General features: G+C 47.5%; 1 protein-coding gene across 7 annotated transcripts in view; it reads right to left on the reverse strand.

The window, feature by feature from the left end:
• tle3b (TLE family member 3, transcriptional corepressor b) overlaps positions 1–11562 on the reverse strand; it is a 49387-nt gene extending 37825 nt beyond the window's left edge. For 4 of the 7 annotated variants that reach the window (XM_036963952.2, XM_090223069.1, XM_036963950.2 and 1 more), the window contains exons 1-5: positions 11068–11562; positions 10187–10391; positions 8990–9090; positions 8637–8700; positions 6795–6839 (exon numbers count right to left, since the gene is read on the reverse strand). In XM_036963952.2, coding sequence (XP_036819847.1) covers positions 6795–6839; positions 8637–8700; positions 8990–9090; positions 10187–10210 — 234 coding nt within the window. In that variant the 5' untranslated portion in view covers positions 10211–10391; positions 11068–11562. The remainder of the gene's footprint in view (positions 1–6794; positions 6840–8636; positions 8701–8989; positions 9091–10186; positions 10392–11067) is intronic. The other 3 variants (XM_036963953.2, XM_090223070.1, XM_090223068.1) reach the window with 1 other exon arrangement.
• Positions 11563–22571: the final 11009 nt, after the last annotated feature.

Here is a 22571-nt window from a genome sequence, read left to right on the forward strand (position 1 = left end):
CCAGGGAACTCCATTCTAAAGCATCCAGGGAACTCCATTCTAAAGCATCCAGGGAACTCCATTCTAAATCATCCAGGGAACTCCATTCTAAAGCATCCAGGGTACTCCATTCAAAAGAGCCAGAAAGAAACAGTTATATCGGCTGTCAAAAGGACAAAACTACTCAGATGTCAGGAGCGAATCACTAGCCAGTAAACATAGAGGGGACAAGTAGCAGAGTTTCAGTAGAATACTAGTCAGATGTCATTTCATGGACACTTGCCGAAGAGCTACTTTCACTACACTCATTCAGTAAATAATACTACCTCATAACACCTGTCAATTACCAGGGACCTTATAATAGAATATTACCCCAATACATAACTGTATAGATCCCCCCATCACATTCATGTTGGAGACCAGAGAAACAAAATGGTGCCAACGAGTGTGGACGACAGTGTACGCACACACGGCGTCGACTCAACGCCATCAGCTTTTAGGCCAGGAGGCGGATAAAATAAGGTATTGTCACTTTAAGCCAATGAAAACCAAGCCCTTGAGCGGCGTGGCAGTAAAGGCTGTTCACTCCGGCTCCACAATTACAGGTACTCAGTGGCTCGGAGCTGTCTGGTGCTGCTAGTATAGAGGCCTCTCAGAGGATGGCCTTGTCAACAGCTCTGTGTTGAAAACCATTTGCCTGTTTGTCGCTGGAAGCCGCTAGCCGAGTGGAGAGGACGAGACTGATGAGGTTTCAATTGGCAGGAAAACCACCGGTGACGGGGAGTCACAGTGTCACACGCTGAACGAGAGACACACAGTGGTTTATGATCCACACACATTTCCCTCTCCGGCTCAAAGACGTCACGCTATCATTGCAATCCTCTGCCTCACTAGCAGCACCTCATTGTTCATGTGCAGCAGATCCCTCCTCCCAGCACCTCATTGTTCATTTGCAGCAGATCCCTCCTCCCGGCCCCTCATTGTTCATGTGCAGCAGATCCCTCCTCCCGGCACCTCATCAGCAGATCCCTCCTCCCGGCCCCTCATTGTTCATGTGCAGCAGATCACTCCTCCCAGCACCTCATTGTTCATGTGCAGCAGATCCCTCCTCCCGGCCCCTCATTGTTCATGTGCAGCAGATCCCTCATCCCGGCCCCTCATTGTTCATGAGCAGCAGATCCCTCCTCCCGGCCCCTCATTGTTCATGTGCAGCAGATCCCTCATCCCGGCCCCTCATTGTTCATGAGCAGCAGATCCCTCCTCCCGGCCCCTCATTGTTCATGCGCAGCAGATCCCTCCTCCCAGACGCTCATTGTTCATGTGCAGCAGATCCCTCCTCCCGGCCCCTCATTGTTCATGTGCAGCAGATCCCTCATCCCGGCCCCTCATTGTTCATGTGCAGCAGATCCCTCCTCCCGGCCCCTCATTGTTCATGTGCAGCAGATCCCTCCTCCCGGCCCCTCATTGTTCATGTGCAGCAGATCCCTCCTCCCAGACGCTCATTGTTCATTTGCAGCAGATCCCTCCTCCCGGCCCCTCATTGTTCATGTGCAGCAGATCCCTCCTCCCAGACGCTCATTGTTCATGTGCAGCAGATCCCTCCTCCCGGCCCCTCATTGTTCATGTGCAGCAGATCGGGGTCTAACAGTTTATTGATGTATGCATTTACCTCCCTGTTGATTGGCTGGGAGCTAGGCCAGGGGCCACTCCTAATAGGCAGGGACACACTACTGAGACAGATGCTACTGGAACCTGACACACACACACCCAGGAGGGAGGGCTAACACACACCATCCTCAATCCTGTAACAAGGAGCATAGAAAACTGTTTTTCTATGATTTCTACAAATCACTAAGTTCATTAGGGGCCTGGAGAACGGACAGACACACAATATTTCCTTCAATTATCCCTGCAACCAGATACTTGTCCATTCCACTGGATCAGCATTCTGACTGACACATAAAACCCAGTGGGGTGGTTGTGTAACACAAAACGGCTTCAACAAGACCTTCATCGTCTTGTGGGACTGTAGCAGCAGATCCAGGCTGACCAGAATGATGAAGCACGTTTCACAGACACCAGTAACCTCCATCCATGTGTGTGTTCTCCCAGGCCGTTTGTTTTGGCTCACAGACAAGTCGACTATCATCACCTTGGCAAACAATTCCTAGAATCCTGTGGAAATGATTCATTTGAACAAGCTCTCTCACTCACACACACACACACACACACACACACACACCTCTCCCTCCCACTCAGGCCACAAACAGGACTTCCCTAAATAAAGCTCCCTCTCTGTGAAGCCTCGTTATCGACAAGCAGGGGAGGAATTGAGCAAACACACAGTGGAAAAACAGAGCGCCTGAGGAAGAAAGCCCAGGTTTTCAATCAGAGCAACAGAGAGAGAAAGAAAATATGACAGAGAAACTAAGCAGCGAATAAGATGGAGTACCCTCTGAACTCCTCACACTGACACACAGAGCTCAGAGGGCCTCGTTGCCGTGGCAGCCTAATGAGCTGCGCTAATTAAAATCACTTATTGACAGCGAAGCGAGGATGATTATCTCCGCCCCGCACCACCCTTGACACCCCACGCCGCCGCATCATCATAAGAGCTCTGTCAAAACACCCCCCCCCCATGGCTGCCAGAGCCCTGCGCTGCCGACCCCCCATAGAGCCCTGCGCTGCCGACCCACCCGGGACACCGCCAGGATGTGTTGGACTAGAAGTATGTTTATATTATGTACATGCAGCTTTGTATATACGCATATCCATGTGTGTTTGAAGGGAGCGCACACACACACAGGAAGGAGATGCTCACTGTTTACACCTCCTCTCCCCTCCCTTCACCACTAGTAACCTGGATAAGAGGAGAGATGCTCACTGTTTACACCTCCTCTCCCCTCCCTTCACCACTAGTAACCTGGATAAGAGGAGAGATGCTCACTGTTTACACCTCCTCTCCCCTCCCTTTACCACTAGTAACCTGGATAAGAGGAGAGATGCTCACTGTTTACACCTCCTCTCCCCTCCCTTCCCTTCACCACTAGTAACCTGGATAAGAGGAGAGATGCTCACTGTTTACACCTCCTCTCCCCTCCCTTCACCACTAGTAACCTGGATAAGAGGAGAGATGCTCACTGTTTACACCTCCTCTCCCCTCCCTTCACCACTAGTAACCTGGATAAGAGGAGAGATGCTCACTGTTTACACCTCCTCTCCCCTCCCTTCACCACTAGTAACCTGGATAAGAGGAGAGATGCTCACTGTTTACACCTCCTCTCCCCTCCCTTCACCACTAGTAACCTAGATAAGAGGAGAGATGCTGACTGTTTACACCTCCTCTCCCCTCCCTTCACCACTAGTAACCTGGATAAGAGGAGAGATGCTGACTGTTTACACCTCCTCTCCCCTCCCTTCACCACTAGTAACCTGGATAAGAGGAGAGATGCTCACTGTTTACGCCTCCTCTCCCCTCCCTTCACCACTAGTAACCTGGATAAGAGGAGAGATGCTCACTGTTTACACCTCCTCTCCCCTCCCTTCACCACTAGTAACCTGGATAAGAGGAGAGATGCTCACTGTTTACGCCAGACTGATGTCATCATAAACACTAGTGTTCAGTGGGGAGCGATCATTCATTATTCACACCACTCACTAGACTCCATTGGTCTTATTGATAAAGAAAAGTCGAGCGAGGGAGAGGGCCAGTCCATTAACATGTTTACACAGCAGTTCCATCCTCCCATCCTCCCTCGCTCTTCCCACCTCCCATCCTCCCTCGCTCTTCCCACCTCCCATCCTCCCTCGCTCTTCCCACCTCCCATCCTCCCTCGCTCTTCCCACCTCCCATCCTCCCTCGCTCTTCCCACCTCCCATCCTCTTCCCACCACCCATCCTTCCTCGCTCGTCCACCTCCCATCCTCCCTCGTCCACCTCCCATCCTCCCTCCCTCGTTCCAACTCCTGTCAGTGATAAGAGCCTGACAGAACCTTCTAGGGGATCTAGTTCCCCGTGGGACACATTTGGCACACACACACACAAAAATATGCAGACGCACATACGCACGCACACACTTCTCATCCTGATAAATCAGCCATGCTGCTCCAATCCACCATCCTCCCACTGATGCCATTAACCTTGCAAGACAGCCAGTTCCCCTCTCCCCTCCTCGACCAGCCCGCCTATAGCCCATCCCCTCCTCGACCAGCCTGCCTAAAGCCCCTCCCCTCCTCCTCGACCAGCCTGCCTAAAGCTCATCCCCTCCTCCTCGACCAGCCTGCCTATAGACCATCCCCCCCTCCTCGACCAGCCTGCCTTAAACCCATCCCCTCCTCCTCGACCAGCCTGCCTAAAGCCCATCCCCTCCTCCTCGACCAGCCTGCCTAAAGCCCATGTTCATACATCATATTTCAGTGCTAATGACACACAGGCACAGCCCATCTCTCACTTCACATCACACTGAGAAGGGGGTGGGGGGTAAAGAGGAGGAAAATAAACAAGGAAAGAGCGAGAAGCCAGGAAAGACAGAAGAGAGATGAAAGGAACCAGAGGGAGACTAGAGAAGACTGCGTGTGATAGATGCCACAAATCACCTCGCCACTAAAAAGCCCGCTTCACGGCCCGGTGGATATTGACAGACTGTTTGACTGAGCAGCGTTCCCACTTCCGCTCTCTAAGGCGGCCATTTTGTCTGTTTCTCCAGTAGTGAGGCAGGTCTAATGTCTCCTCCACTCACAGCCAGGCTGAGGCTGAGGGAGCCCTCTGGTTGGCTTCTACTGCTGATGAATACTTTCTGCTGAGAGGCAGCGGACCTAATGAGGTTTTAGACTGGCTGGCTCTGCATGCTGCCTTTAGTTGAGTCAGACTCGTCACTGGGAGAAACACACACACACTCAGTCCTCGCCAGACTTCACTTTAATCTTATCAAAGCAGCCCCATCAGGCCGCCTGCCCCGCTCGCTGTTTAGCCCGTCAGCGTTTTCACAGACAGGAAGGGAGTCGGTGTGTGTTTGTGTGTGTGTTACTTGAGTGTTTATGACTGAGGGCATAGACTAAGGTCTCGTATGTGTGTGTGCGTTTTTCAGGAGGCAATGAGAATGTGAGGTGTGTGTCTGTGCCTGTGTGACTGAGAAGCATTTAAAGCATTTAAGACTGAGGGCATCGACTAAGGTTGTGTGTCTGTGTCATTGAACAATCATAGCTCTTGCTTTCCAATCCCCTACAAAACAGACACACCACAATGTGTCAGACATAATGAGTACGTTACATGCACACAGTGTGATTATTTGTGAATAATCAGATTAATATAATAGTTTGATTAAAACATTTACATTATTTACAAGAAAAACAAATTTCCCTAATAATAATAATCCTGTTTCCATGGAGCCATCTGAAATCAGGCTACCTGATGGCACTCTGATAAATGCAGAAAACCACCCATCAAAATAAACGTTCTACCACAGCGACTGTTATTTCTGGGAAGCCGATTTGATTCTCAGTTTGGACATATAAAGTTTGTAAGGGAAAACTATTTCTAGGAGACATGCATTCAGTTGTTCAGAACTTGTCTGGCGCTAAAGAGAGAGGCTCTCGGCTGGTGCCAGCACAGGCGCAGATCAAATACACCACTGGAACAAGAGGGAGGCTCTCGGCTGGTGCCAGCACAGGCGCAGATCAAATACACCACTGGAACAAGAGGGAGGCTCTCGGCTGGTGCCAGCACAGACACAGATCAAATACACCACTGGAACAAGAGGGAGGCTCTCGGCTGGTGTCAGCACAGGCACAGATCAAATACACCACTGGAACAAGAGGGAGGCTCTCGGCTGGTGCCAGCACAGGCACAGATCAAATACACCACTGGAACAAGAGGGAGGCTCTCGGCTGGTGCCAGCACAGGCACAGATCAAATACACCACTGGAACACCGGTGTTTACATGTCCTAACCCGCTGGACAGATAGAGAACCCATACGCTGGACGGATAGAGAACCCATACGCTGGACAGATAGAGAACCCATACGCTGGACAGATAGAGAACCCATACGCTGGACAGATAGAGAACCCATACGCTGGACAGATAGAGAACCCATACGCTGGACAGATAGAGAACCCATACGCTGGACAGATAGAGAACCCATACGCTGGACAGATAGAGAACCCATACGCTGGACAGATAGAGAACCCATACGCTGGACAGATAGAGAACCCATACGCTGGACAGATAGAGAACCCATACGCTGGACAGATAGAGAACCCATACGCTGGACGGATAGAGAACCCATACGCTGGACGGATAGAGAACCCATACGCTGGACGGATAGAGAACCCATACGCTGGACGGATAGAGAACCCATACGCTGGACGGATAGAGAACCCATACGCTGGACGGATAGAGAACCCATACGCTGGACAGATAGAGAACCCATACGCTGGACAGATAGAGAACCCATACGCTGGACAGATAGAGAACCCATACGCTGGACAGATAGAGAACCCATACGCTGGACAGATAGAGAACCCATACACTGGACGGATAGAGAACCCATACGCTGGACGGATAGAGAACCCATACGCTGGAAGGATAGAGAACCCATACGCTGGACAGATAGAGAACCCATACACTGGACAGATAGAGAACCCATACGCTGGACAGATAGAGAACCCATACACTGGACGGATAGAGAACCCATACGCTGGACGGATAGAGAACCCATACGCTGGACGGATAGAGAACCCATACGCTGGACGGATAGAGAGCCCATATACTAACAACCACTCTTTCAAAGTAGAGAGATGAGGATAATGCTACATACCTGTTTGTGCATCTCAATGTTCAGCCCATAGGACATCTCATAGTACTGGAAAAGACAAGAGTCACACAATGAAACATTCACATCCCATTCATTTACTAGTTAGAATATCAAAAAAAGGAATATAGTGGACAAGTGACAACCAGCTTTTCCATGGGAAGCAGTCTGCATGTCAGAATGCTGGACTCCTAAGCATGGCTTAAGGGAGAGAACTAGCTGTCGTAGCCCTTTACTGATTAACACTTGAAATCCTCCACCCAGGCCGGCTCAAAGGCTGTAGTGATCCCTCTACTTCTCCCTCTATTTCTATCCTTTTCTTTGTTCTACGAGCTCTTTTTGGGAGTCTAGGGGGTGAGCGAGGTGAACCGTGTCTGAGTGGATAGGGTAAATGCTAAGCTACAGGACTCCAATCCACTTCTTTTGAGCACAGTCCGATTTTAAAATGCTACGTCGCTAACTCAATCAGTCTGGCGAAATACGAGTCTTTCAAAACAAATAGATTGTTGTCAATCGTAGATTAGACATCCATAGCGATACTCACTATCAGGGCGTCAACTGGCGGCTGCCAGATGAGGCCTAGTTAGTCCATCCTGTTTATCTAACAACCCCCCTCTCACACACTACCGCTAAACCGGTGCATGCATTTCCTCAGAATAAAAAAATAATGTTTAACTAAAGTACCAGTGCGTTTGGTTAAAGTCAATCCTGGCGTGGACAAATAAGATAAGAGGAGTTTATATGCACGGGGCCTCAGCTCAGAGTTTGGCCTCTGTTACATCATGTCTAGGGACTGACTGGTTATTTTCCATTCATTCACCAGCCCTTTTTGTGTTACCCAGAACCTCAGCTAGGCTCTTTGAGTTGGATCAATGTTGTAGCTTGACAGTAAATACTCAGTAAATAGAAATAACGTTGTACCATCTACACTTACAATTTCTATTTGATCATGGGGGGCTTTGAAAATGATTTTATTTTATTTTAAAGGGAACGTTTGAACATGGATCAGTTGGAGCTGTTGTTTTGGAGTTAAGTCACATTCTAAAATGGCAAAAATGTAAAGGTTAATAGTGCTATATATTTTTTTTTATGGTAATACTTCACTTGACTATGTCCTCTACTTGATGAGGTCATTCAGCCATAGGCCACAGTATTGTCTGCAAGTCATCCCGGATAAGAGGCCACCGCTAAACAGCTAGGCTAAAATATAAAATGCCATACTCCACCGTGACTAACTAGTTGTCTACCTGGCCAGGGGGTCCCTTCTATCCCCCTCCCAAACTCTCTCCATCCTTAATGAGAGCCCTGGGTGTCTTAGAAGGCCCTGGATGTGTCAGGAAGGCCCTGGGTATGTGAAGGCCCATAGGCCATAGCTCACCCTGGGAGAATACTGCCCTAAATAATCAGCTTCACACACAAAGCCAGCAGGCCAGTCATTAACCCTTAGGGGGTCAGAGGCATAAAAGAGGCCACGGAGCCATTATGACCCCCCCCCCCCATCATCACAAAGCCCCGTCCGTCACGCCCTGTTATCAACGGCCGGACATTTGACCTCTGGTGGAGATTCACAACAACCCCCACCCACTCCTTCTCTATAGGCGCACACACACACACTTCCTCCAATCACAGGAGGCCCCAATGCCCCTTTCTGGACAATCACCACACAGGGATGATCATGAGTCAACAATCTCAAATAGACCCAAAAATGTAACTCAAATTGCCTCTGCAAACAACCACGGTTGTTACCGTTTCATCGGAGGGAAAATAATAACACATCTTACTAACCATCACATGCAGGGTTTTAGTACCAGGAAGTGATTGTACTTGTGTGTAGTGTGATATTCTTACCATGACATAGTGACGCTGCATCTCTGTCTTCTCATTGGCCAGTTTGTCGTACTCCACTTTGAGACTGAAAGAGGAGAAATATGGTCCATTATTATTAGCCAATATTGATGTTTTATTACATAATTAATACATGTTAGTCCATTTCACAGAAATCTTTGGTTAGAAACACAATACACCATAATCACTCAACATAGTTGTACCATGTGAAAAATCTCAATTCTACATACCCAAAATCAACTTGATATTACCAGTGTTAGCCCAGTGTTAGCAGACATCTCTAAATAGATTGATCATGAGTAGCCTAGCCTGGTTCTTTCAGCTGAAGTACATCCTGTAAAAATGGATGCCATTACCTGTGGTACTGGGCCTGCAGGAACTGAAACTCGTCTTTGATCCTGTCGCAGGACTCGGCCACGGTGAACTTGAAGCCAGGCTGCCCTGGTTGGTGTGGTGCCTAGAGAAAAGCAATGTTGATATCAATAACCCCAATGAAGTGGTAGTGCAGCCACACCTATTACATCACGCCCAGATCTCAGCCCATTTATATAACATAACAGACAATAACACATCACGTCCATATCTCAGCCCATTTATATACCATAACAGACTATAACACATCACGCCCAGATCTCAACCCATTTCTATAACATAACAGACTACAACAACACCTAGATCTCAGCCCATTTCTATAACATAACAGACTACAACACATCACACCTAGATCAGATCGCATCCCATTTATATAACATAACAGACTATAACACATAACACCTAGATCTCAACCCATTTCTATAACAGGCTACAACACATAACGCCTAGATCTCAACCCATTTCTATAACATAAGTCTATTTATAATCAATAGCAACAGAAAGATGGCAAAATAGTATCATCATCCTTCATCATGCTTTCTTAGCCTCCTTCTCCTATAGGCCTCTCTCTCTCTTCCGTGTAAAATTATTTTTGCTGCTGCTGAATGGTGGTTTGTCAGTGTGGTACCCAAACGTTCCCTTGAGCCCTGCCTGGTGGCCGCTTTTATAATGGTGGGAAGAACCACTATCACTCAAGAGTGCGATGACAGAGGCGGGTCAGTGCGCCCGTCCTCAAAGAGCACGGGAAGGGGGGTGAGCGGAGAGAGAGAGGGAGGGGAAATCACAACCTGATTTGTGAGGAATTCAATGCATGCCAATGATGCCGTGCAGTAAGCTCGATAATTACAGCATATCCGCTACTGCTTCAATGCAGCAGCTTGGAGAAATTTAGAGGGGAAAAAAATATTCGCTCTGAAAATATTTTTTTCCCCTCTTACATATTGGCCGTCTTTCGTTATTAAAACTGCTCATAAGAATCTTATACGTGAATCGATTGTTTATTTTCAGTTTCCTGTCGAAACGTGTTGTCGAGCGCCATAAACAGAGGGACTAGGCTACTCGACGTGCAGACCATAAATAGTAAGGTGCAGATCACGAGCTCGTGTCTGACAAGCTAATTATTTTGAAGGCGGTACATTTGCATGAATTCGCATAATAATCTCAAGAGCTGGGATACTTACCGGATGCCGGCCCTGTGGATACATCTTGAATGTATCCTTTTTTGAGGGAAATCGGGGGATACTTCAGTAATCCGAGTAGATGTGCGATAGTCCGCCACCCCTCCCTGTGCGCACAAGCGGTCGGACAATGCCAATCCTCCGCGGCGGAGAACACACTTCCACCCTCCGATCTCTCGATCTTTATTGTTGATTTTAAGCCCCTTTCCTTTCACCATCACAAACAAACATAACAAAAAAGCAGAACAGAATGGATATTAGCTAAATGAACGGAGTATGCAATCGGAACACGCACACAGCTTCAAAATATGCTCGTGACGACAGCAAGGAAATACTTGCTGAATTTAGTCAATGGCATATGCAGATTTTAGCCTCTATAATTTAACTCACTATCATCGCCTGGTCCGTCTCTCAAAAAATACATGTCATAATAAACCGCTATTCTCGATTTGCACATATTTATCCGACATGTTGGGAAATTGTGATATCTAAATGGGTTTGCTTGACAGGTTTGTTGGCGTGTCAAGCCTTCACGCTAGAGTGATAATAGGCTACACTAGCAGACGAAAAAAACTACAATAGGCGCGTAGCACGGGTAACAATTTATCCAAAACCAAAAAGACCAGCCTCGCTACAATCAAAGTTGATATATAAACACGATACAATGTATTATCTGCATTCGCAACAAATGTAACAATTTGCTGTTCGCCGAGCTGCAGTGTTCGAGCGCAACTGGAAAACAGAATATACGACAAAGCGGGCTGCGTGATTATGACATTCAGTCCACCAAGCTTGGTTATAAAACACACTGCTGTTTTCAAAGTAGCCCAGCCATGAAAGCTACCCGTCTTGTTAGCGGGCTCTTCTCGGGTCTTCTTCTTTACCTTTGTCTCGATTGATTCCCCTCCCCTACGACGGCAATAATCCCTCTGTTGAACGAATTTTCACAATCCTCGGCTGGTAACCTTCCTTATGAGAATGAAAAAATGATCCAAAAGTAATCGCTGGTTACATGGAATCCTTGTCCCAGCCGAGCCTTGGAACTTCGGTGATCTCGTGGCGCCGCACGACCTGCCTCGACAATGCCTTTCCGATCCGACGTCGGAGAGCCGTCGATTACACGAGTTGTTGACCGCATAAAACTTCCAAGAAAGCCTTTCTTGGATAAATGCAATTATTGACGAGTCTTCTAGTAAATCCAAATACAATTTTGTAATTTAAAAGAGGTTAAATCGTAGAAAAGTTGGATGTTGTAACGAAGCAATTGCTTGCATTCGATGTACCCAGTTTTTCCAACGCTTGCTGTACCACACACAGACTGTGCACTGACACGAGGACTCAACTGCCGCGAGAGGGCCTCTCACAAGCCAATCGGATTCTCCGAATGAGTTTAGCTGCATTAGCCTATCAGAGAGGGATATCCCCACGTGGGGTACATAGTACCCTTGTGTTCCCATTGGACTGTGATATATGACCTCATATCTTCGCCATTTTGGATCTAAACTGGTATTCAACTGACGAACTTGTAATAAACAAAGGTAATTATAAATGTTTCTGCCACAAATGTCAGAATATACTGTTTGACTTTTAATCATTGATATATTAAATCCCTCATGTGATGCAGACATGGGCATGTGCAGCATGGTACACATGGTTAAATCTCATATAATGTTAGATACAATGTAAAAATCAAATTTGAATGCTGAGCATGCCTGTGTTTCTGGACTAAAAAGTGTCCTAGCAATTAAGCAACTCTTTTTCTATATCAGCTAATTACTTGCCTCATTTAAACGTTTAGAATAGGCTACACTGCAGTTTATGAAATCTGAAACTCACAAGCACATTAAATGTGCTCTGAAGAAAGTATGTGTTCTATAATTTGCTATCTTAGAAGATCCAGCCTACAAATAGCTTAATCATTTAGGACTGTAGTGTTTAATGAATTATTTGCTCCATCACGTAGTTTTGAAAGCCTTTAAATAAGAATGATTGAATTTACTAAGCATAGCCCTTGCATAAATCTAACACGAATACTAGAAATTGGGGATTAAATGTATTCATTGATCAGACTGATTTGATCGACCTACATTTTTAATAAGACCTTAACCATCAACAAGCTTTCATATCGGCAACGCTGAAAGGTACAACATGTCTGCGCCCGAGGAAGTCAGCCTATCACGTGTTGCTCGCTATACTCAGCCCCACGTGGGGCTCCCCTTCCCGTCACTGTTCGTTATCCAATGGCTGTGCAGCTGTCTTACCTCCTCGCTTACAATTGGCCAGAGGCAGCAAAGGCTGTCAGTCAGGATCCCATGCTGTCAATCAATACCACGCGGGGCTCAGCGCTGACAAATGCCTGTGCTTCTCTCCCTCCTGCCTGCAAATAGTCCCTGGAATGGCTGCTTAATTAGCTTCGAATGGCTTTTCCTTCCAGCTCAAACAATCTGTCACTACCATGTGGTAAAAAGAGCCTTGCATAAAACAAAAGAGGGGGGGGGGGTGGAGTTAGTAGGGGCTAAATATCAGTTTGATTCCCCCCTCCTCCACCGAATACATTTGTATTACCGCAAAACAAAGCATTTACCTCGCTCTAACATTGGCTCATTGCAGCCAACAGTTTCTGTCTTCATTGGGGTTTGTTTTTTTTCCTCCGTAGAACAAAAATGTGCGATTTATATGCATTTTTAATCCCTTGTTTTTGGAAAGCTAGCCTTATAAGCAAGCAGGATGAGGTCGTGATAGTGTTCTTCATGGCCTTATAGAAAAGTAAATATAGGGTACATGCATGTTTAATCCCTTGTTTTTGGAAAGCTAGCCTTATAAACAAGCAGGATGAGGTCGTGATAGTGTTCTTCATGGCCTTATAGAAAAGTAAATATAGGGTACATGCATGTTTAATCCCTTGTTTTTGGAAAGCTAGCCTTATAAGCAAGCAGGATGAGGTTGTGATAGTGTTCTTCATGGCCTTATAGAAAAGTAAATATAGGGTACATGCATGTTTAATCCCTTGTTTTTGGAAAGCTAGCCTTATAAGCAAGCAGGATGAGGTTGTGATAGTGTTCTTCATGGCCTTATAGAAAAGTAAATATAGGGTATATGCATGTTTGCTAAATAAAGGTAATGATTTATTACCAAAGTCGACATCATGTCTGTGAACCTAATTATTGCTCCTGTTTACTCAACATCACTAAATTATTCATCGCGCTAGAGAGTAGTGCGAATTATGCTAGAAGTCAAATATGGAATGGGCCTATATTTTTCATCACTAAAACGACCTAGTTTTATACATGGTTAACAAACTAATATTTCATTCTGACTTTTCCACTATGTGAAAAATCTTTCTTTTTGTTTTTACCACAACATCTGTGCAGACCTGAAAGCAGAAACAAATAAACATGGTATACGTTTTAAAGTGTAAACTATGTGTAAATTATAAGTTAACGGCATTTGCTTCAGATGAACCTTCAAACGCCTGAAGATATCACCACTTTAATTGGATGCCTCTCAGATGTTTACGCTCAGGGAGGCTAGCAGGGTCATTCGCTCAAAGGAGGGAGAAAATGACCACTCCTCATTGGCTACCTCATTGTAAACTTTGGACTGGCCCACGTGGGCTAGTTGAGGGCTGGAATAAAGACTCTGGGCTGAGGTCGAATGCATAATAAAAGGCCCCAAATAGTACAGCTGGGCCAAAGGGCTGCTAGTCTACCAGTTTTACTAAAGTATGGGAAAGAAACTATGTAAATAACCCAGATCAGTTTCCATAAAAAAAAACACGATCAACAAAAACCATTACCTGGCCATAAGTGCGCTGTGGTTGGAGTTCAAAACATGGAGAAGACCTGAAAGTCTTGATCCCACACACACACACACACACACACACACACACACACACACACACACACACACACACGGTGGACCTTGCATTCTAATATCACACACAGAGACCCACTTTTCCCTCATCCTCAATAAAGAGTGGCCTGAATTAGGAGGCAACAAAGGCCAGGGTCTTCACCTCTGGGTGAAGAGGCCCTCCACCCTCGCAGACCTCTGCACTGTTTATTTACACTGGAACCTTGGACGCTGTGAAACTCCCACCCCGGGGCTCTACACACACTGGGGCTATTTGCAGAGGTGGTTTTAATTCTTTGCAGAGCGATGATCAGCCTCCATCTTTCACTCCATCTCCAGGCTTACAATCGGATTCCCACAGCCCTACCTGGCCCCCGCAAACCAGCCCCCAAATTAATAGAACAGATGTCTGTTTTCAGTGGTTTTAGTGGCCGCTAAAGACCAGAATCCCATTTGTTCTGCCTGCAGAATTACGCTCTCTACTCAAACAAACCTCCGGTGCCGAAACCACAGTCTCACGGCCAAGCCTACTGCTGGTTCCTTCCAGCCACTACTACCGTCATCTCAGAACTGATACTTCCTGAAATGAGGTCCAAAAGGTTTTTTACATTTTTTTATTGAGACCTCAGTTGTGAAGTGCAGAATGGGCTACGTTAACTCATGCAGGATTTCTCACAATTTTTATTACGTAACCAAATGGGGACTTTGGATCCATTTTTACAAGAGCACACACAATACACTCTCACATATTCATTTAGCTAAATGCTAGCATTATGCCGTTTTAGCTAGGCTATCGCCCCCCACCCAGAAGCAGGGATGGTGAGCTGGGGGTTTGATGTTTCGCGTTCATCCGTCTGCTCTCTCCTATCCAGCCAGCACTCTCCCCTTAGTGGAGCGGAAAATGAGGGCCTTATTTCCATGGCGAGTCGGGGTATTGTGGAGCACCGCTGTCTCAGGATTATTGACATGCTTTCATAGGCGGGCTCAGGCCCTGAAAGGAGACACATTCCTGGCCACAATGGGCCCAGTGTGCAGCGAGGCCGGCCTGAATAGGGCCCCGAGTGTATCAGGGTGACTCGTCAGCCAGTAATCAATGCAAACAGGATGAAAGGGTCTTATCAAAAGGGACAAATGCAGACATGAGCAGTGTCGCCAAACAAAAAAAAAAGTGAGCGAGGGAGGGAGGGGAAAAAATAAAGATGGAGGCTTTTGGCAGAAGCCCCAGGCCCGCATTGGTTTGAATGCTGCTGTCGAGCGAACTAGGGGAACGGAGCCAATTACCATTCTGCAATTCTCATTCTCTGACATCAACAGCCACTTAGCCATATCTTAAAAACACAAGGAGTAGCATTATCAAAGCCCTCGCTGCCAAAAATGTTTTACAAAGGCTGTGCACTGTGCGGATTGTATCAAATCCCTATATAAAAAAACAACCTCCAGAGAGACTCTATTTGTTCATCTCACACGGCCAGATTTCACAAACAGACGCCGCAGAAAGTGAAGCCAGTTCTTGAGGAATTTCCCTTCAGAGAATCCTATCTGGGGCTGATGGGTTTGCCTCTAATCCTGCCATGAAAGAGGCCGTCCTCTCCAAAGAAACCTGTGGCGTGTAAGCCTTTTGAAAACACAGCTGCCTATCAGGCCAATTCGTTAAGGCACTAAAGGTAAACGGGGACAAGAGGCTCCTGGAAAAACTCTGTCACAATGAGCTCTTTCCCACATCGTTAGAGGAATCAATAGCTGCCCTCGGTTCAGATGGGGCCTGCTGCTTCGGGAGACACACAGAGCAAGAGAAGACTCTCGATTCTAGCTGGTATAGGGGGTCGGCTCACTCGGATGTTCATTTTTCTCTCAGCGAGCCACTTTTTCAGATTGCAATAACATTCTCCAATGAGAGGTCAAAGTGCAACGTCTCACACGTTCAAGATGCCCAGATACAATTGACCTCTTTTTTTTGTTTTACTAATGAATCCCTTTGTCAGTTATTTTTTATAAACTGTCAAATTGTGTGATAGAGTAGAATTGGGGCCTATCATGGGGTTTGTCACTTCAACACAATGTCATTGATATGGGGATGAGTTTTATATTTCAATAGTTCTATTGGCACTGCAGAGGCTTGGGCGGCCATATTTGAGTTATTTGCACGCCATTGTTTACCCCCTCCTCTGGTTTGATATCGAAACACACAGGGCCCCGGCGCCAGGTCGTTCAATGACTTTTTAGCATAATGCAGTTGAATATGTATGTTTTCAAAAGGGTCCACCTCTGTTGTTGCTGGTGATTAATACAGTCATTCTGGGACTGCTGGTTGTGTGACTCGATTCACAGGCCAATGGGCGTTAGGCTCTTTAGAGCGCCGGTGTTATTTTTGGTGATTACTGTCCAAGTGGTGGGGCTTTAAAAGCAGGTCAACAAAGTGACCCTCCTGTCCTCCAGCTGGAGTGTGAAAGGGAGCTGGTGTGTGACGGTGGTGGAGCACCTCACCCACTTGCCAGGGACGATACCGGAGTGCCAACCCCTGCTATCGCCGCCGGCAACGCAGAGAGCGAGGGGGCGGGGGTACGGGTGCTGGAGAGCCGACACATTCTCACTCGACACCCACACATCCACTTTAGAATGCGGCCGCTTTTCCAACGCCTGGTGCACACCGTTGTTGCAAAACGTCTTTACATTGAAAGCTTCGGGCGTTCAATAGCTTTGGCTTTCATTTTTATGGATCCTACTCAAAGGAATGCTAATCACGGGGTGGTTGAGCAGGACTGAGGGTGTGTTTGGGACATGTCTGTCACCACCCCCTCTCCTCTCAGCACACGGCTTGCTCTCTTTCTTTCCCTTTCTCTACCTCCTTGGCTCACCTGATCTCTTCCTGTTTTTCCAGCATGTCCCCCTGGGTCCCATCCAGCCTGGCAGGCAGTTCAATAGCCCCTGCGGTGAACGCGTAACAATCCCCACACCTGTGGAACAAGGCCCATTGTAAAGACTCCCCTCTTTCTCCCTTTCCCAATCCCCTTAAGGCACAGACACACCGGTAGCGTTTGTCGGCCGAGAGTACTTAGCACTTCTGAACAGAGTGCTGTCTGTAATTTGCAAACCGAATTCTAACTGTAGAATCTCGTGAAAATTTCAGTAGACAGACGAGCGAACGAACAGCAGACGAGCGACAGAGGAACGGCAGACTAACATTCGGTAAGTTGTCCCTTACATCTATCTGTATGTGAAAGACACCCCCCCCCCCCCCATCTGTATGTGAAAGACAGATGAGGCCTCCCTTTACTGTCCTTACACCCCCCCCACCGTCTGTATGTGAAAGACAGATGAGGCCTCCCTTTACTGTCCTTACACCCCCCCCCCCTTCTGTATGTGAAAGACAGATGAGGCCTCCCTTTACTGTCCTTACACCCCCCCCCCCCCTTCTGTATGTGAAAGACAGATGAGGCCTCCCTTTACTGTCCTTACACCCCCCCCCCCCCCCCCGTCTGTATGTGAAAGACAGATGAGGCCTCCCTTTACTGTCCTTACACCCCCCCCCCCCGTCTGTATGTGAAAGACAGATGAGGCCTCCCTTTACTGTCCTTACACCCCCCCCCCCTTCTGTATGTGAAAGACAGATGAGGCCTCCCTTTACTGTCCTTACACCCCCCCCCCCCCCCGTCTGTATGTGAAAGACAGATGAGGCCTCCCTTTACTGTCCTTACACCCCCCCCCCCTTCTGTATGTGAAAGACAGATGAGGCCTCCCTTTACTGTCCTTACACCCCCCCCCCCCTTCTGTATGTGAAAGACAGATGAGGCCTCCCTTTACTGTCCTTACACCCCCCCCCCCCCCCCCGTCTGTATGTGAAAGACAGATGAGGCCTCCCTTTACTGTCCTTACACCCCCCCCCCCCCCCCCCCGTCTGTATGTGAAAGACAGATGAGGCCTCCCTTTACTGTCCTTACACCCCCCCCCCCTTCTGTATGTGAAAGACAGATGAGGCCTCCCTTTACTGTCCTTACACCCCCCCCCCCCTTCTGTATGTGAAAGACAGATGAGGCCTCCCTTTACTGTCCTTACACCCCCCCCCCCCCCCCCCCGTCTGTATGTGAAAGACAGATGAGGCCTCCCTTTACTGTCCTTACACCCCCCCCCCCCCCCCCCCCCCCCCCCGTCTGTTGTATGTGAAAGACAGATGAGGCCTCCCTTTACTGTCCTTACACCCCCCCCCTCTGTCTTGCCTGTCATTGGAACACCCTGGTGTGAGCCAGCAGGTGTTGTCTCCCTCCCAGACGAGTCATTGTGGAGTCAAGCAATGTTGAGAAGAGCTTAACTCCACGGCCTCGGGGATCAATTAGGCCTCAATGCAGCGCAAACAGGTTATCTCACCCCCCATTTGACAGCCCCCGGTGACACGGTAGGGGGCACAGCTAAAAAGAGGAGGCAGAAGTTCCATAGACACACAAAGCCAAAGGCAGTCTATATGCTGAAGGATTGATGGAGCTAATCTGTGTGTGAGCGAGAGAGAGAGTGTGTAGAAACACGTACCCAAACAAATACTCCCACTCAGAAACACACACATAAAATGATTATACTCACAAACACACACACAGATACACAAATGGATACATACACACGTACACACACCCTGTTGTTTACCATCCCATATTTTGGCAATCATATTATCTCTGTTTATCCAGCTTTGTCCCTAGAAAACATGACTAATACATCTGGATCAGTCAAATGGTATTAGATATTGAGTGATCTTCTCAGTATTTGGGTACAGCTTGACATATCACTGGTATCTCTGTCTCTTTCCCTGGTCTCATCTTCAGATTACTCTCTCTCTCTCTCCACAGGTCACCAGACTGGTGAGGTCATTACCAGGGGTTTCCAAGGGAACAAGCCCCAGCACCAATTCCCCTAAGGCCTGGGGGGGGGGGGAGGGGGGCTAGAAAATGGAGATGTGTGAGTTTTGCAGGGGAGAGATAAAGGAGAAGAGAACTTCACCTGGGGTAAAAACAACTGGTCCGGCAGTTCACGGGTCATCAGTTAACGTCCAGACTTGCCAGGCACATGACCCCCGGCCCAACGAGAAGGCTATCATTTGTGTCGATCAATAGCGACTAATGACCAACTATTCCATGCGGTAATCTCAGACCGCCCAAGCATCTCCAGGGAGTTGGGATCACAAATGAGGAAGATCTGTAATGCACAAGGATAATGACTGTAGCTATTGTTATCACCACTAATATCTGGTGAGGCGATCAAAGACCTAGCATTTATCATGTAGACCACCCACAAGCATAGTGCAGTACACACACACACACACACACACTAGTGCTGTTGATACGGCTCAATCAGAGCAGTGCCCCACTCCCCCAGTAGCCTGTTAGTTAGAGGAAGCTTCCTCTACACCCCTTCTTCTTGTCCCATCATTGACAACTCAAGCCCGCTGACACACACACACACACAGCCAACGGCCTCTAGCTCTGATAATTTCAAGCTGCCCTCTTAAAAGCAATGCTGTTGTCAGGGGTTTATTTTTGTTGTTGCATGTTGACTTCATTGAGTGCTTCCATCCTGCTATCAGGTTTTTTTCACACCCCTCCTAACTTCATGGTCCACTTATCGCTGGTCTGGAGAGCTGCACCAAGGCCCATTCTCTCTCTCTCGCTCTCTCTCTCTCTCTCACTCTCTCACACACATCTCTCTCCTATCTCTTCCACATGGTTGGTGCCCAACTCAAACAGCAGACCAGCCGCCACCCTCTTAAGCCCCTCTCCTGTGTGGTGGCAGCCCACTTAGCGCATTCGACAGCAAGGCCTAATCAGAAGACAGAAGGGTCTCTACTGTGTGTGTGTGTGTGTGTGTGTGTGTAACAGCGCTGCCGGAGAGTATCGTGTAGGACACTTGGACAGACCGCCACTCCAAAGTGTCGTCACTCCGCAGTCCATCATGTCATAAAAGCCCAGATGAGGTTAAACACTCCTTAATTACCTCTCAGAGTTGGGGTCGTCTCATCACAGGAACGGGAAGTGTGTGTGGAGTGTCTCTCTCCATGCGCCGCTGAAGGTCTTTGGCTATGCTGCCACCATGCTGATACCCGGCGCTAATGCAAGGGGCGAAACGTGTTTGCACATGCTTATCAACTGGCCATGGGCCAGTTCAGCTGTTCAGCTCACAGTGGTGACCGATTAGAAGTAGGGTGGCCGAGAACTGACCCTCAATCAGTTGTTGACAACGGAGAGTTAACGGAGTGGAGTGCGGAGGCTGTCAGGATTTGATGATGTCACGGGTGGAATGCATTGGCCCCGGCAACACTTCTCTTTAGCTCCCCCCTGGAGAGGCAGCTGATAACCCCATCCAGGGCTTAGTGGGGGTTAGTGGGGGTTACACAGTTTCATCACACGGCCCGCTGAGAGGAAACTGAAACCATGCAAACATCCAGCAGCACCACCACCAAACAAGCTCTGAGAGTCCGAGGGGATACTGTCTGTCCAGTTTCAGGGGGAGAAACGATGTGTTCCCATACTGTAAACTGGTTTCCTTGTTCTGATCTCCTTGTTCTGATCCTTGTCTCCTTTCATAATCTCAGAGATGACTGGCTCTGCATCCAGCATCCATTATTTACACTGCTTCTATCTGGCTCTGCATCCAGCATCCAGCATATACACTGCATCTATCTGGCTCTGCATCCAGCATCCATTATTTACACTGCATCTATCTGGCTCTGCATCCAGCATCCATTATGTACACTGCATCTGAATATACACTGCTTCTATCTGTCTCTGCATCCAGCATCCATTATGTACACTGCATCTATGTGTCTCTGCATCCAGCATATACACTGCATCTATCTGGCTCTGCATCCAGCATCCATTATGTACACTGCATCTATCTGGCTCTGCATCCAGCATCCATTATTTACACTGCTTCTATCTGGCTCTGCATCCAGCATCCAGCATATACACTGCATCTATCTGGCTCTGCATCCAGCATCCACCATGTACACTGCATCTATCTGTCTCTGCATCCAGCATCCACCATGTACACTGCATATATCTGGCTCTGCATCCAGCATCCACCATGTACACTGCATCTATCTGGCTCTGCATCCAGCATCCACCATGTACACTGCATCTATGTGTCTCTGCATCCAGCATCCATTATGCACACTGCATCTATCTGGCTCTGCATCCAGCATCCACCATGTACACTGCATCTATCTGGCTCTGCATCCAGCATCCATTATGCACACTGCATCTATCTGGCTCTGCATCCAGCATCCACCATGTACACTGCATCTATCTGGCTCTGCATCCAGCATCCACCATGTACACTGCATCTATCTGGCTCTGCATCCAGCATCCATTATGTACACTGCATCTATCTGGCTCTGCATCCAGCATCCATTATGTACACCGCATCTATCTGGCTCTGCATCCAGCATCCATTATGTACACTGCATCTATCTGGCTCTGCATCCAGCATGTACACTGCATCTATCTGGCTCTGCATCCAGCATCCATTATGTACACTGCATCTATCTGGCTCTGCATCCAGCATCCATTATGTACACCGCATCTATCTGGCTTTGCATCCACCATGTACACTGCATCTATCAAGTTCCTCAATGCGGAAGACACATTTCATTTGAAAGGCATTCAGTTGTACAACTGACTAGGTCTCTCCCGTTCAATTAGTGGTCTTGATGAAACGGAAGGGAGACACGTAATGTAAGCTGTTCTGTTTTCTGTGGGAGAATCAGGAATAGAAAGAGCAAACATGCTTGTAGGTGTCCCACCACTGTAGGGAAGCACTGAGCACCTGGTGAGACCTGCCATGTCGAGTGCTTTCTGAAACTTCTCAAATAACCCCGGCTTCTTGATTGCTTTTCCCCCGGCCGACCAAGTCCCCCTCTCCCAACAATGAGTAGAGGCCCAATGCAGCCATTTTTCTATCGATATCAAATCATTTCTGGGTAACAATTAAGTACCTTACTGTAATAGATTTCCATTAAAATAGGCAAAAGTAGTTTTTTAGGGGAAAAAACTATTTCTCAAGAATTTTGCTCAGTCTGTCTGGGAGGGGTCTGAGTGGGCAGGAGAAAACTGAAAGCTAGCTGACGTTGGTCTAGCAACCAATTTACCACATGGTGATGTTCCCACCCAAACAAACCTGCTGATTAGAAGGCCCTGTGTAGATTGTATTTTCAACCAGCAACTATCAGGACATAAAACTGATTTATGTTTTTTTTCACACTTTTACAGTGTTAGTTTCATCAGCTGTTGAAACAATATGATATAAAACACAGGAAAAATATAATTGTGACTGCACCTAATAGTTTTCTCGTCTTTCATCTTTTCGACAAAAGGTCCCCTGTTCCGCTCTGCCATCTACCTCTTTGCACTCTCAGGAGAGGCTTTTAGGAACCTCATGTATATGAGGGGGAAAGGCTGCAAGGCTTTGAATAGAAATGAGCAGAACCCTAACCTGTTGCAAAATGTATTTCTCCCATTTGCATTATTTATGCAGGAGAAATGCTTTCAGCCCCCTTTTT

Source organism: Oncorhynchus mykiss, chromosome 26 (assembly GCF_057628025.1).
Source record: "Oncorhynchus mykiss isolate SJ-2025 chromosome 26, ASM5762802v1, whole genome shotgun sequence".
NCBI classification, from domain to species: Eukaryota; Metazoa; Chordata; class Actinopteri; order Salmoniformes; family Salmonidae; genus Oncorhynchus; species Oncorhynchus mykiss.